At 37.8% G+C, this 16,895-nt stretch overlaps 1 protein-coding gene across 1 annotated transcript in view; it reads right to left on the reverse strand.

Annotated features, from left to right (window-relative positions):
• DNAH3 (dynein axonemal heavy chain 3) overlaps positions 1-16,895 on the reverse strand; it is a 67,034-nt gene that overhangs the window by 7,407 nt on the left and 42,732 nt on the right. The window contains exons 44-58 of the mRNA XM_005228940.4: positions 16,622-16,801; positions 15,482-15,605; positions 15,232-15,388; positions 14,159-14,302; positions 12,898-13,564; positions 12,598-12,763; positions 12,030-12,246; positions 10,901-11,083; positions 9,810-10,008; positions 6,753-8,894; positions 5,589-5,814; positions 5,019-5,263; positions 3,282-3,398; positions 1,640-1,794; positions 736-903 (exon numbers count right to left, since the gene is read on the reverse strand). Coding sequence (XP_005228997.3) covers positions 736-903; positions 1,640-1,794; positions 3,282-3,398; positions 5,019-5,263; positions 5,589-5,814; positions 6,753-8,894; positions 9,810-10,008; positions 10,901-11,083; positions 12,030-12,246; positions 12,598-12,763; positions 12,898-13,564; positions 14,159-14,302; positions 15,232-15,388; positions 15,482-15,605; positions 16,622-16,801 — 5,090 coding nt within the window. The remainder of the gene's footprint in view (positions 1-735; positions 904-1,639; positions 1,795-3,281; positions 3,399-5,018; positions 5,264-5,588; positions 5,815-6,752; positions 8,895-9,809; positions 10,009-10,900; positions 11,084-12,029; positions 12,247-12,597; positions 12,764-12,897; positions 13,565-14,158; positions 14,303-15,231; positions 15,389-15,481; positions 15,606-16,621; positions 16,802-16,895) is intronic.

The raw sequence follows: 16,895 nt of genomic DNA on the forward strand, positions 1-16,895 counted from the left end.
TTCCATTCTGCCAAACTGCCCCTTTTCTTTGTGCCACGCAAGCCACACACAGAGTTACATGTTTGGGACTGTAAGAACTGAAGCAGCCAAGGGGAAGCAAAAAATCGTATCTCAAAACCCAAGCATTCAGTGAGTAGTAACAGACTGGAAGTGCCGTTATAGCACAGACTTCACCAGGAAGACAACTTCTGCCTCTAGCAGGCTCACATGGCTTGCCTGATAGCTGAATGACTTTATATAATTTCCTGGCACTCTGCAGTTTGTCCCCTAGTGAGAATGGCAGGGATGAAGTCAGGCCAGTGCACAAACCTCATCGCTGGAATGTGTAGACTGGAATGAAATGTCATACTTTAAAACTGCCTAGAGATGAATGTGATTTCAGTTGCTTTACCAACTGCGATTGTTAACTGTGCTCTAACTACCATTCATGACCGAAGCGAAGCACTTCACTGTTATTTGAAGTCATGAAAGGTGAAAGAAACATTCAAACTGCATGCTCTACTCAGCCAGGCGGGGTTGTGTGGTATTAACCTATTTGAATTAAAAGTCATTAGGGTATCTTCCATCTTTAAAGGTCCTTCTATGCCAAATCTGTCTGCTTCTCTTCAGGGACATTCACATCTACTCCCGATGCCACAGCCATGTGATGAGAGTTGTTGGATTACTCAGAGAACTAGAGGGCACACAGGAAAGGGCACATCTCCAGATACAAGTTGATCTTTCTTCCCCAGTTACCTGAGGGGACTTGCCACCTCCCCCTGCTTCTCTAGGCAAAGTCAGGAGCACTCCATGGAAAAGCTGATTAGTCTCCCGGTTATCCTTGGTGATGTCTGCATTTTCATGAAGTCCAAACACTTCAGGGTGTGTTGTAATTGGTAAACTCTGTATGTATTCAATGTAAGACTGTAAAAGAAACATTTAGATACCAGAAATCATGCAAGGATCAGTAAACCCAACTTGGACAGAACCTTCCTGTTTACAATCACATTAGTTCCCAGTTAAATCCATCTAGGAATTGTTCAATCCACAGAGATAAATGCAAAAGTTTTGAATGATTCAAAGACTCACTGAGGAGTTGTTCTTACTGCCTTCATGTAAGTAGCAAGAGAAAGCAAGACAAAGGATGTACATTGGAAATGCACAAGGAGCACTGGTAAGTCACAGAAGAGGGTAGGATGCTGTATGTATCACCCCTACAGCTGCAGGCTAGAGCACATTTGTTATCTCTATGCAGTTGTTAGAAGGGGAAAAGGGGATGAAAACTGAGTATACACACCTGCCATTCCACCTCCTCATCCTGATCACTGCTTTCAAGACAAAAGTGGTTGCCATAGGGTGCAGAGGTACCCTGTAAATTCCTGAAGCCTGACTCCTATTAGCTTTCTAGAACTGTACTGGAAACCAGCATAGGGGTGCATCAACAAACATCAGAATATTGTGTGATCACTACATCTCCATTGCAGTGTGTTAGATATTAAGTACCAGATTGATATTTCATACATAAGATATATTCTGACATGGCTTTGTGATCTCATGGGTTTTCTTTTCTATTTGTTGTATTCAGCAGATAAGGTTTGTATTCAACAGGTAAGGTTAGTTCCAATAAGTCAGTGAGAATCTACATCCATTATCTTCTCACCTCATATGGACCATGCGGTGGTATGTAGTAGTCATCTCCAGCTGCAAGCATATACTTGTCCTGTTCTATGTCCTTGGTATAGACTACAGAAAGTAGGGACAGGAGAAGACGCCTGTCTTTATCATCTGTTACTTTACCTCCGTAGTTACATTCCCCTGGGAAAGGACAAAGAAAACCAGGATGAAAAATTGAAAGTTAATGAACAAATAAAAGTTGTTTTGCAATAAAGTGTAGCTCCAGTAAGTTGAAGTTCCTAAGCTCCAGATCCTCAAAAGTTTTTAGGTCCTATACTTCAATTGATTCAATGGAAATTAGGCACTTTTAACACCTTTGGAACTACGGGGCAAATTTGTGTGCCTTGATGATAAAAAGCTTGAGGGGCACTATGAGCTGGTCTGAAAAACTGCTACTCGTGCCACAGTAAATAGTCTCATGTTTTAAATGACAGCTCTTTTGCTTGAAATTCTCAGAAGAATTTTTAGAACTGGCAAAATCTGAACAGTGCTATATAGCTGATCCTTGTCTTTTCCTTTCACACAAACTTAACCTGATCATAGAATCACAGAATAATTTAGATTGGGAAAGACCTTTAAGATCATCAAGTCCAACTGTTAACCTAGTACTGCCAAGCCCACCACTAAACCAGGTCCCTAAGCACCACATCTACACATCTTTTAAACACCTCCAGGGACAGTGACTCAACCACCTACCTGGACAGACTGTTAAAATGCCTGACGACCCTTTCAGTGAAGCATTTTTTCCCAATATCCAATCTAAACCTCCCCTGGCACAACTTGAGGCCATTTCCTCTTGCCCTCTTGCTTGTTACTTGGGAGAAGAGACTGATCCCCACCTGCCTACAACCTCCTTTCAGGCAGCTGCAGAGAGTGATAACATCTCCCCTAAGCCTCTTTTTCTCCAGGTTAACCAACCTCAGTTCCCTCAGCTGCTCCTCATAAGACTTGTGCTCTTATGTATGTATACAGTAAAAACCAAGGGATTACAAATATGCAACACCCTGTGCAGAAGGGGTTGGAGAGATTTAAGTAATAGGCAAGCAATGAAGGGAGGTTTACACCGATATAAAGTACAGAGAACAGCTAAAAGCTCACAGTTATTCCTTTAATCCTGACTCCCAAAATTCTTTTTCATAAAGTTAATCATAATATTAGCAAAAATCAAGAATGATCTTTATAAGGCTGACAAAGGAGGTGCCAAGAAGCAGCTATCTTTCTGGAGAAAGAGAACTGAACAGGCACAGCAACCAAGTTATTTACACATGTCAACACCTCCTGCTTTAAACTGATGAGTATTATCACACCCTCTGGTAAACTGCCAATGCTTACTGTTTCAGGATCATATTGATCAGCTAAGGTGAAATAAAGGCCATTGATGTTTTTCTTTTACATATATGAAACAAAAACCAGGAGGTTTGCTGGACCATTAGTAATTCTTCTAGCTATAAATGGCCAAGACAGCGATGACATCTGAGGGCTTGGGTTCCCACTTCTCAGTATGTGGAAGGCCAAGGAAGTAAACCTGAATGGAATCCACTCAATTTGTCAAGAATTCACCAGTTTATCACTGTACCAGCTGAAAGTGCCTAGGAAAGTCAATATGTTAGAGGGTGTAATGCCTGTACCTGTTAGATATGTCAGAGCTTCAAATGGGATTTCTTCATATTCATTCAGAAACATCTGGATTTGTTGCATGCTGATTCTGAGGTCAGATTCATTGAACTCATATGGAACATTCCAACCTGTTCAATTCAGAAAAGATACACAGGGTAATGGTGCACTGTCCTGATAACCGTACTCAGGAAATGATGGTATTGGTATTATACTGCAACTGCAGAACTGAAGGTAACAGCTGCCAGACAGTACCTAGTAGCAGCCCCGGAATTTATCAGGCTGTTTATTGCACAAGAGACAATACGACTCCATAACAATACTGTATCCTAAAATAATAGTACCATCTTTGTATTTTGGCATCACATGGTCCTGAAAAATTATATTTTACCTTAAGTAGAACACAGACCTACTCAGTACTTTAAGCTAATCTGTTGCTATCTGGAAATGATGAGAACAGCAGTTTTAATTCATTGATTATTTTAATTTTTAAATCAGTCTGCCCATCTAGTAATGCTTTTTGTATAGGACATTCAGAGTAAAAAAGTAAAATTAAAACAAACCACACAGGAGCATACTTCAGATAAGAAAATCCTTCAGAAAACCTATACTCCTAGAGTAAATAAAAAAATCGGGCTGTTGCTACAACTGTCCTTTCCCCAGACAGCCAGTCACATTAAACAGTAGATCATAGAATCATAAAATCATATAGATTGGAAAAGATTTTTAAGATCATCAAGTCTAACTGTTAACCTAGGACTGCCAAGTCCACCAATAAATCGTGTCCCTAAGCACCACATCTACATGTTTTTAAACGCCTTCAGGGTTGGCGATTCCACCACCTCCCTGAGCAGCCTGTTCCAATGCTTGACCTCTCTTTCAGTGAAGAAAATTTTCCTAATATCTAATCTAAACCTTCACTGGATGTTGCTTTTGAAAATTAACGTCTTTGTCACTTACAAAACCTGTATTTTTACTTTAAAGCAATGAATGAGTATCTTCATACTAGCAGTCTAGTGTTTATTTAAACAGCTGCCTACTAAAATAAGGACAGTTATTTGCAGTCAAAATATAACATTTTGTAACAGTAACCTGTTATGACAAAGAGTGGAAGGCTGAGAACTTAAGTGGAGAGCGTAAGCTTTATATAGCTATAAAAATGGAACCTGTAATTCCATACATTTCTATATTTTATGTGGAAATTCTATCTAGTTTCCTAAATATTTCAAGATTACAGAAAAACCTGAAGCACAAATCTTACAAATATGTATCTTTTCATTGCTGTGCTATGAACAACACAATGCAGCTACAGAAATTTGTTTCACACCAAGTAAGCATATGCACTAGCTTTGTTAAAATGAAGTACACACATAAATAACAAAAGCAGAAAGACAGATCCTTAATTATGAAAATTTAAAACGGAACTGGATTTGATGGTTAGTAAGAACTATGGTAATAAATTAGTAATTTAGTAAGATATAATTTAATGTAACTACTGTATAATGTATTTACTTGGAAAACTGGTACTTTCTAGTCCTCCCCCAGGGTAATACTTTTAGTAGCTTCAAGAGTAGCTTTGTCTGAACAAGAACCCCTGAAAGTAACAGCTTTTAAACTTTACTGTGTTCTGTGCAATACAGATCACACTCTTGTAATATTGCTAACAATACTGCCTTTTTACAGACAGGTTCCAATAATGCATTTCAAAACTACTAATCTTGAAACAACTTGCAAAATAATCTAAACCTTACCCAGTGAGCCAAAGTTTCTCCTTTCCTGCACAACAGCATGAAAAAAGCAAAGGCCAAACAGCAGTTTTTGCCACATTTCTGGCTTTTGGCAGCTGCTAAAGAACACAGGGTCAGAGATGGGGTCATTGAGGTATGATCGAAGAAGGTTCACTCGAATTCCTTTTGGAGGCTCATTCGTCATTTTGATGCCATTCTGGAGGATACTAACAGGAAACTTTTCTGATGGATAACTAGTTAACCACAATCTGAAAAGAATGTTAAAAAGCACATTATAAAAAAAAATAATCAATATTGACAAATCCTCAATATTGATCTGCAGAAGACTGTTTTATTGATTTCTTAACTATATTGATAACATCTACATTTGTTCTAAAATGCAGGCAAAAAGTAGATTATATTGGACAGGTAGAAAAGATAACATCCTAATTAGGTATCTTTATTTTATCACTGCACATAAACAATACAAATGTTATACTTAACTGTTCACACAAAAGAATTTTCATTTCTTTTTACTAATATCTTCAGCAAATGAGAAATACTCCCATTAAAAAGAGCAAAACAAACTCCTACCTGAACTCCTCATTGGTATTCTCAGGCACTATAACTTCCTCGCAGATTTTTTCCAAGGCAGGCATCCAGCTTGTTGCAAGATGGCAGTTCTGTAACACTACCCAGGTTCCATCAGTAATAGCCTGATAAATCATTTTTGCTGCTATTGGGCCCTGTCCCTGTCCAAGCGAAATAGTTTGAATGCTTGTGCCTCCCATGCCAACGTCATCAGCAAATTTTAGCAAACCTATGATGGTAAGTTTCACACATGCAAAGACAAAGTCTATTAGAAAGTAATCTATGTTGTATTGATCATTTTTTATACTATAAAAATTAAAGGGGCAAAAGTCAACAAATATTTTAGTAAATTGGAAAAAAACACCAAAGCACCTCAACAACCCAGAAGTAGGATCAAATGCTGTATCAGTCACTGTGTTTGAGGCATATGGTAAAATTTAGGTGTATAAAGTAACAGTAAAACCCCCACAAAACTAGCCAGGTGAAATGCCTGTTCTCTCCTTTAGCTCCGAGCGCTTAATTCCAGCCTGCATTCTAGTTGCTGTCTACTCTCTCTGTTGCATGGGTACAACTACTTATGGGGGTCGAGCTGTAAATTGGATCTTTAGATCTGGTTAAAAATAACCTTCCAGCTTTGCCATCAAAACCAGTACCTCCTGGAAATACATCCGTATGGTATGGCTCCATATTACAATTCTTTTGGCAGAAAACCAGGTTCACAAATAATCTGGGTGGCTATTGTTTAAAGGACATTTAACAGATGTGCTTTTAAGTGTGGTCATATACACCATTTAATTAGTAACTGAGAGGGAGGAAACTTTCTGGAGGAGGGGTTGCAACAAGACTGAGGCAAGTCCCAAACACCCACTGAAATAGTTGTAATGCATTCATAAATTATAAACTGATCTGGATGTTACAAGCTGTTAGATCCCTAAATTGCTGCTCAGACCTAGACGTTTTCTCCCCACTACATTCATGCTACCCTCTACCAATTTTACTACCATTGTTTATATATGGACACATGCAAATGTTTTATATTCCATTATTGCTGTATTTTACCTTAAAGACACTTTAAAGAACAAATGAAGGGGCCTACACTATTATCAGTTTAGTCACATTCAGTGACATTTAACCAGATTAAAACAATTTTTTTAATACCAATCTCACCTGCCATAGGATCAGCACCTGGTGATAATACAAAAATCAAAGGGGCACAACAATTTGAATCACTGTAACTTCTTCCAAGGTCAAAAGTAGGTGGTTCAATAAACGTTCTTCCCATATTTTCCACAATGAATGCCTGCACTGCTGGAATAATTTTGTCAGGTCTCAAACATCTGAGAATAACCATGCGATCCAACCCCACCAACGTGTTCCATGCATCTGGGAAGGCTTCTTCATGGGGTCTTACAGAGTCATATATTAGTTTCCACTTTGAAAAATTCTCTCTTACGTGTTCCATTAGTCCCTGGAGGTTTTTCAGACTAGATGCACGTACGAGCTCAGCCCATGATTTGTCAGACAGCCAATCTGGAGCTGGATTGGGGTGAGGATTATCAAGAGCAACACCTCCTGTCAGCAGGAAATGCCAAACCTCATCATCTATTTGGTCTTTTCCCTTCATAATGCCTACTGTCAGAAGGAAGGAGAATAACAGCTTATCCTTTTCAAACAGTGAACGACAGATGTTATTATAGATGCTTATAGTGAAATGCTCGGTTATATTTTTAATTCTCTCTTCTAGATCTTCACTTTTTTTGCTTTTAGCAATAGATTGAACATACAAGTTAATGAACCAAATCAATGAATACTGGTACATAGGTTCAATGTTTGCCAGATCAGAAATGCAGAAGAAGACAACAGCTGAATGAATAGCAACTGGCTTATATCCCATTCGAGTAGAATCTATCTGCATCTCAGTAACAGAGGAAATCTTTTGCTTTTCGGAGATTTCTTCAGATAACTCTTTGGATGAAGATAAAACATTAATTGCTGTTTCATCTTCTAAGATGTCTCCTTCTGAATTGGAAAGGATCTCCAGGATTTTATCTTCTATTTCTTTTAATTGTTTTTTGTTGGCTGCGCTTTCTATAATCAGTTTATTTTTCTTTTCTTCTAGCTCAGGCTTTTCCTCTGCAGCTACAATTCCAAGAAGCTGGTCCTGAAGACCAAAAGGTGTAATCATGAAGTTGAGTAGACAAACTTTTACAGCCACTTCAGGAAGATAATGAGGATTTCTTAAGTGGGTTGTCATATAAAACCTGAAATCTCGTGAATATTCAATTATATTTTCCCCTAATTTCATGTATTCTACTCCTTGTTGTTTGAATATTAGCTTTAATAAAATGGGTTCTATGAAAGCATCTAGTTCTTCACCAATATTTTCTAGCAAGACTGGTGTTCCAAGCTGAATAGCATTTTCTAACGTCCTCACATAATGTGTGTCAGATAGTTTGATAACTGACAGCCTGTTAGTTTTCTCCATATTTTTTACCCACTTGTTAGCTTGCCTCTGAGGATCTATCATTAAAGCCCATCTTCTTGAGTTAGAAACAATTATGCCATTGTCAATGGAAAAAGAATCAACTGGCAATCCAGCAATCTGCCACGCACGGATTTTGACTGGATCCCCTAATGTATTAGTTAAGCTAAAATCACTGGAGCATGGTATGTTCTTTTCACGGCACACGACCTGCCACTGCTTTTGACATTTTAGGCGGTAATCAACAGTAAAGGCTCCCAAATAAGCCACAGTTCCTGATGATAACAACACATCTCCTATAAGGTCTACATACCGAATTCCTAATAATCGTGCAGCTTCTGTCCACCTGTCTTTCTCTCCACCAAGACCACTAATTAGCTGTTCAGCTCTCACAAGCTTTTGTGAACAGAGTTCAATATTGTTTTCTAACTCTCTCTTTCGGTCATTCATGTTGTCAAACTCATCATTCAGAGCTTGGAGGCGATCAACTACTTCCTTAAGTTCTGCTTGTTTTGTTTTTAGCTTCTGCATGTGAATGTCCAGTAATCCTTCTGCAGCTCTCAAACGTTCACGCTTTGGGGCAACCACTTTTGCTACACGGTCATACACCTCCATGGCTCGCACCCACTTGCATAGTCCTTCACAGGCAGATGAGACATTTTTAATGACAGCTGGCTGAAAATCTGGATGGTCAATAAACCTCTCTCTAATTCTCTTCACTATAGCGGGAGGAATATTATCCTTGTCATACGTCTTTAAGCTCTCAAGGAATTTCAGATCTCCAAGAATTTTTCTAGATGGCCCCCAGTAGTCTTCTAGCATTTTACCTATATTGCAAATAATACTAAAATCAGACTTAAAAAATGCATGTTCAAACTGAAAAAAATACTTGAAACATAATATGGAGAATTAACATCAGTGATTTTGCAACAAAATTTTTCTATGCGACTACTGTTAACGAGTTTGGGAAAATCATTACCTAAAGAAATTCAGACAGAAATATCAGCATCACTAACCTATGTCATATTTGTTAATTACATATTAATTCTAAATCAACCAAGCAAAATAAGGGAAACAAATCACTATACAGTCTTTCTTAGCGTAGTTTATCAGGTAGGTCAGTAACTATGTGAAAGCATTCCTTCCTAATCTAGATAAAACAGTTTTGGATGAAAGGCATTTATAGAATTCTTATTTTCAGTCATGACGGGTTGAACTGTGGGGGCATAAGGTAGAAGAAAAACGAAAGAAGAAATTCTCTTTCCTACCTTGCAGATACTGTGCAATCCCACAATAACACCACAAACCACACAGAAAGAGCTTGTTAAAGTAATTACTTACGGCAGGGGTATAGCTAGAATTCTCTCTCTAGGCATAACTGATACAGATTGGTAGCAGGGATTAGAGGGGAAAATGCAGGCAAATGGTGCACAGCACACCTCCAGCTCCCAGAGCTCCTCAAGGTGATGCAAATTTCAAGATTAGGTCAAAGCAAGTTGAAGAAATTACTTTGTGCTGGTGACTGGGGTCATACTTACAAAGTCTGTACAACAGTGTCAAGCAAGGGCAGTATGTTACAAGGCAAAAGCAGCTCTTAGCTATGCAGCGTAATTCTAAGTCAGCGCCAGCAAAACGCACTTTTAGTGCACATGGTTGCATTCACACCAGAAGCACTTCACCAGCACAACACAGCAGTACCCCAAGCATTCCTAGGGCAGGGATAACAAATACTGCATCATTACCACTGCCGCTTGGATCAGGCTTTTTCTCTGGTTTAGTTCCCTTCATGACACAGATGCTCTCCATGACAAGCTTAACAGGACCAGGTGGATTCTGCATGGATTTCACAAGAGAGATATCTGAAGGATTCAGGGTATCAAGAGCTGCAAGCGCTGCCTCCAAAGCGGGCATGGCCTCAGCAAGGTCTCCTTCACATTCGTCCTGTGAAGACATTGGGCAGCAGCCTGTAAACCTTCCTACAATACCACATCTGCAACGTGTAGTGACGACCTCTCTACAGCACAGCCGCAAAGAACCTTCTCTGCTCCTAAGTACCTAATAAAAAGACTCTTCACAACATTGTGTTTCTTGGAGAGAAAACTACTTTCACAGTTTGCGCAGTTTAAACAGGGAAGGTTTGTAGAAAAATTACTAACTTCCATAAGCTGAACTGATGGCAGAAAAAGCCAGACAAGCTTCCAAGATCAAAGTCCTTCTGGTCTGACAAGGAGAATTAAAATACTGGTTTTATATGGTTGTTCTTAGTTAAATCTTACAGTGCTGATCAGGTAAAAACTATACACTATGTAGCTTAAATTCTTTATCATGTACTCAGGTCTCAGTAATTATCTATCTTATCTCTCACACACTACCAACTAGTTAAAAAAAAAATACTGAGGAATCCTGCAGCTTCCCATGGGAAATTCTGTGCTACAGAGATCTGGCTGTGGCAGTATCTCTTAGGTGATGCCTAATAGGGCTCCACGCAGCGCTACGCCAAATTACCTCAGCTCACTCTAAACAGTCTTTGGGCCTGGAAACAGTATAACCTCATTATTCAATCTGTTGAGAAGGAGAACATATTACAACAGAAATAAAAGTGATACTGCTTTTGGGATGTGAACTAGTAAGGGAAGCTATGCAGTACTATGAGATATAGTCATACTCCAGCCAAAATTTACCTTGTTTAAATTAGGAATATGTCATTTATCATCTCTTGCAACTTTGTTACTTTAAGTGCTTGAATCATCCCATTAATACATCATCACAACTCCTATTTACTTGCAAAGACTTGGAACCCATCATACTTCAGGCTCAAGCCCTTGTACACTACCTTAATAGCTTTAGCAACAGCTGCTGCTTCATTAGCCTCTTTTTCATCTGCTGACACCAGTTCCTTCTTTGCATCTACTTGAGTTGTTTCCTTTTCAATCTGGATCATCATTTTGTCTGTTTCTGCAGAAGTTCGAATCAGTTCAGGCTGAAGGGCAGTCAGTTCTTTCTGCATCTCTGCAACCTGATGAACATAAAAAGGAAATCAAGAAAGAAATTGTGTAAACATTACATGCAATTCACATCTTGATGTCTTAGAGAGAAAGGTCAGAAGACACTATACTAATACAATCTAAAAAGGGACATGATCTAAATAATTATTTAAATAGTAAAATTAGGCTAGAGAACTAAGAGCTGTTAAAGAAATCCTTTAAAAAAATCTGCCCATTTATCATCCATGTAATATGCTTGCTTTTTTATGATCCACTTAACTTCAATAATGATAAATAAATAAATTAATTGGGTTTTTTTCCCTCATAGTCAGTTTCAGCTTATGGAACCCCAAATAATCCTTTATTGCACAGGTGGAAAACAACATTCAAAAGAAACTCAGAAGGAAACAGAATTAGTGACAGCAACAGCTGCAAACTGGATGCTTTTCTTCATCCAGCAAGTATCTGGAAGCCCCTTTACTTTGCATTTTAGGAAGATCAATACCTGGATCACATGGCTTGAAACAGGGGGTTATTTACCTGCACCCTGATCAATTTCCTACTGGGAATCTACTCAGGAATTAATGTTTGTTATTGCCTTACAATATCCTTCAACTTCTCCATTATTTTGGAACGGGTAATAGGTACTAGGATGCCAAAGCATGGATTCTCCATATAAGGTTTTGCAAAAATATTGAAATTTGTAAGATTTAGTTCTTAAACATTTAAGGAGTACCATCCATTTCTTTTAGCTTTCCATTAAGTGCTATAATCCAAACTTACATACCACAATTTCTTGAAATGACTAAGAAGTAATTTAACTTTGCTGGCTTTCTATAGAAAATTATCAATAGCATCATGAAAATAGTGAAAAGGGAATTTAACAAGTTTTATTTTTATAAGTTTTAATCACCTTATACAGACCCCATACTAAAATATGCATATGGCACATATTCAGTGTTTTCATCTGAAACTTACTTGTGAAGACGCAAAGTCAAGTTTTTGAAGTCCCGTAAGATAACGAGTCCTTATCATGTCAACTTCTTGCCTTTTGCTATTCAGCAGAGTCTTAAAGGTAAGAATCAATTCTAGGTATGAAGTTGGTGTGACATAGTTGTGTCTTCGCAGTGTAGTGTAATAGTTGATGGAGAGCTCTCTCACACTTTCGTGGAAATATTTACACATTGACACAACCCTAGAGAAAATTTTTCCACATTACTACGAAAATACAATCTGTCTTTATGCTAATGATGAGGAAATTACTCTAAGCTTATTAAATTATATTAGTGAATAATTATGTACACATATATGTGTATATAAAAGTGAAGGCAGAATTGGTTTTTCCCCATTATAAGAAATATTTTAGACTCCTTTCAAAGAGTGGCCTGACTTTCAGAAACATCAGATTCATATATCTAGGTATCTCTTAACTTGCACTGAAATCCCAGTGTTGGCTTAGCTTTATCCATTACAAGGACAGTTTCCTGATCAAGTAAGTTGAGGGTGTGACTGGGAGGGGAGATACGTTTGACAGCTAAACTCATACTCTTTTCTAATGTCATCTTCAAGTTCAACTTCCTCTAAAAACTTGTTAGCAACCATTTCCAATGCATCTGTCGGCCAGGTTTGGAACCAATCAATGGTGCAGCAGTTTATCAGTGAAGGGAACATCCGTAATCGATTCCGAAATGCATCTCCAATAGGGCTCATGGCTAGGGAAAAAAAAAACAACCAAAAACCGAATAAAAATAATTGCAATAGTTACCTAAGGTTGTTTGCAGTTAGTAAGCAGAAAACACTAAGTTTAAGAAAAAATATTCTAAGAAATAACACACTGTATACAGACCTAAGACAATATGCAAATTTTTCTTCACCCTTTCAATAAAGAAATTGTACATAGCAAGGGGAGTGGCTTCAATTTTCCTGTTCTCCATCCTTGCTGCACCTTGCATTTTCTCAACAATTTCAGCTTTCTCATCTGCTGCAAAGATATTAGGCACATCACCAGTATTTAAAAGCATATTGATGTCTTCTAAAAATGCTTCATCCTTTATTTGATTATCACAGAACAAAAAGGACACATTCTTGTTACCAACACCTGCTTTCAGCATGGCTCGTTTAACATCATCTTTCCATTCATTGATTCCATAGGACTTCGTAATTTCAATTTGAAAGAGTTCAAAGGTATTCATGTAGGTGGCCAGCTTGGTAGCACTTTGTCGACCACTCCCACCGACCCCCACCAACAACAGATGTCCATTATCCTGTTTCAATACTCTGCATATCCTTGAGATATGCTCAATAGCAAACTTGAACATGACTAAGGACATTGGTGTTTTGCTGATGTTGTTGTATTCCTCAAGGTAGTATTCCATGACAGTTGTCAGTTGCTTTAAATCTGTGATTTCATCATACACTTTTACATTACTGTCTGGCTTCAAATAATCTCCAAAGAACAAGCTGCGAATATTATCATCAGAGATTCTTCCAGTAGGTGAGAGATGACTCAGTACCTAGGGAAAAGACAAGAATCAACAGATATTTCAAACTATTAGAGAATTATTTTCCTTAAAGATATAATCATTCATATCTACATAGTAATAATACTGTGGGAAGCACTGTTTTCCAGCTATTCCAGATATTACCCTAGTCTGGACAAAAAAAAAAAAACCACAACACAAAAAAACACCTAAATGTTGTAGGTTGACAAGCAAGTTTCCACATATGCATACTTCACAGACAGATTTTCTGTCAAATACAGGACAAGTTCCCAGAAGGTTTCTCAAAAAAGTATCCACTACTCCCATCGGCTCATCCAAATATTAACTTAAGGAAAAGCACATATAAATATTGTGCAAGACACTTATTCCAGATAGTCCTCTGTACCAACACAGAATCCTTTTGAAGTTATGAATCATTCTGATATGAAGTGATTTGTATTACCTTGACCACAAATATTCAATACTGAATAGAAGACCTTTCATATCTTTAAAATGCACTAATCGAAATAATTCAAAATGTGTCCAATACTAATGTAATCTCAATGTCTAAGTGCTTCTGCAAATGCATCAGTCTCATTCTTGGTCCCAGACATTATCCGAAAATACCTTATTAAAGCTCTGCTTGAAGCTATTTGATGTTGTCTCTTGTACCATCTGAAAGAATACCTTCCTGTCCTCCTCATCAACTAAGCGATCATAGAAAACTCGGTAAACCTCATGAATCCAAAGTCTGATCAGTTTATCTCCATCCTGAAAAAGCAAATACAAGAAACCAGGTAAATATAGCCCAGGCAGGATTTGTTTAAAAACAAAAGGACAGAAATGTCCATCTGGACCCTGCCATACCTTGTACTAAACTCAGTGGGAATCTTTCAATTCCAAGCCATTCAGCACATGGCTCCGCATCTGCTAACTTAACCAGCTTCCTCATCTAGTTACCACCTTGTCCTTTGTGACCATACAATCTGGGGCTCTTATGTCAAAGCATTTTTCTCTACTGTATCAATTCTCCCCACCCTTCCAAGATAAAGTACAGAATAAATCTTTAAAGATAGGGCTCACAGGCTCTAACTCAAGCCCTGCTCAAAACTGTTGCTGGCTAAGATTTCCTCTGAATAGCTTGTAGCTGTTTTGTTCTGTTTCTGCACCAAAATCATTCCCCTAAAGAAAGGAAATGTTTAATACTCCTTTAACCTGACATTTTACTGAAAATGGATGAAAGGAGGAGGATGAAAATTGTACATATCAGTATCCATTTGTAGTTTATGACAACTGGCGAACTTGGGGCTAAACTATTCAGTCTTGTTCACTGATGAGCTTGTCATTTGTGAAAGAGAGATAGCGAGTCTTCCCACGTTTGTTTCTTCTGTATATTTAGTTTGCAAGTTCAAAAGAAGGGACTGTCTGACTTGATGTACAGGCCTTAACAGATGAGCCTTGGACCTTGGGGCCCAACTGTAACACATGTAAAGAATATTAACAAAAAGGACACCTGTCTCCTTCAGAGACAGACTGAAAATCTATAACAAGGTATTCCAGGACTATCCTGATTTGAAACCTTGTAAATCTGTTGAAATCATAGTTCATTTATTTTGAGATGTTTACTGACTGATATTATAAAAGTAATTTACTTTTTCCATTTCTTTTTCTTACAGCAACATAATTGAACTACAACTTACTTGCAAATGAGTGTGTGGACAGAGGAGCACTCCTTGAATAACCCTGGAAAAATCCCGTAGATTAAAGACATAGTGGGATTTTGAAGGAGTTGGGAGAAAATTATCAACTGCCATTTTATAAATTGACATTGTCGCTTGGACCATCATCTTACCCAGCCTTAAGAAGGAGAAGAGATACAATTTTAACTTTTGAAGATAAACTGCAGGAGAAAAAAACTACAAAGGCATTACAGGAAATATATCACATTACCTTAGAAATACAGGCTCAAAGCCTTTGCTGAAATGCCAATCAGCAACTGCAGTAAAAATCTTGGTTAATATGTCATCATCAAAAGAACATATAGATACAATGTTCAAGTGCCGTGTGAAACGTCCTGTAATACAGACAAAATGATGCAGAAAGATTTAGGAATGTCCAAACATTTGTCCACCTTTCAGCTAGCATATTCTAGGATTGACTGGCACTCAAACAACAACATCTGAATCTGGGTCCAGCTCCATGATCTTGTTTCTGGCAAATTTCTGCTTCAGCAGTGATGCAAAACAAATATAAACACAGTTTATATTTTCTATCAGTATTTCACTTAGAATAACTGGTTTTAATATGAAAAACATAAATCTCCACTACAACAAAGCTGCTATTACCCACATTTAAATTTAAGCTTATATTAGCCCTGTTGACTGTGATATGACACAGTAAAACTTCACAAAATCAAGGATCTTGTTATTGGCTTTCATCTAAAAAAAATATATCAGTCTATACACTAGTAAATTTTACAAATTAACTGTATCAGAATTGTTATTTTAATAAAGCCTCCTTAGAGGACATACAGTAATAACTGTATTAGTGTTTATATGAAACAAAGCAGCATGAAGTGCCTTATTAACGGTGTAGCTGTAGCTACATTAGGGCTTTTACTGGCATAACTTTTTCATTAGAAAATATAATCTCCTTATGGTGATATGACAGGACTCATGGACTTTTGCAGGCAAAACGCTTGTAAGTAAATGCAGGCAGCCTATCTTAGCAGCAGGAGATACATTTTCAGAAGAGAACAGCCAGAAAGACTTGGCAAGAAGATGTACTCCCTCCCTTTTCCAAAGAACAAGAGATAGAAAAAGTGTCCAGTTCTCTAATTTTGGAATTGTCATCATTCAGAGTTTAATCAACATTAAAAACATTGTTTCTAATGTTACTTAAACTGCCCCTGGAAAAGGTACAGATTTGACCTTAAGCATACAGATTTCTACTTTGAACAACCCAGCCAGTGAACATGTCTGTACATCTACAAGTAATAGATAAATGTACAATTAGTCACCAGCAGAACTGAACCTGCCTCTTAACATCAGCCAGTTAAATAACTACTTGGCATAGTAATATATATCCTACCTGTAATATCATTCCTGCCTCCCCCAGGTGGACCCATAGCTGAAACAAGCAGTACATCTATGATATTAATCTTGGATGCATCTTTCTTGTCGTACCAGTGACCGTGATCAATCCATTGTCTGAGAAGCTCAATAGGTGGCTGGGCTCCATACACTTCCTTTGCAGGCATGTTTAGATCATCTATGGAGAACACAGACATGGATTAAAAATCCCTCAGTGTTTAGGAATTACAGTTTCCTTTCAAAGCTAAGAAGAAAAAATAACTGAACTAGAG

This window comes from Falco peregrinus, chromosome 5 (assembly GCF_023634155.1).
Source record: "Falco peregrinus isolate bFalPer1 chromosome 5, bFalPer1.pri, whole genome shotgun sequence".
Taxonomy (NCBI): domain Eukaryota; kingdom Metazoa; phylum Chordata; class Aves; order Falconiformes; family Falconidae; genus Falco; species Falco peregrinus.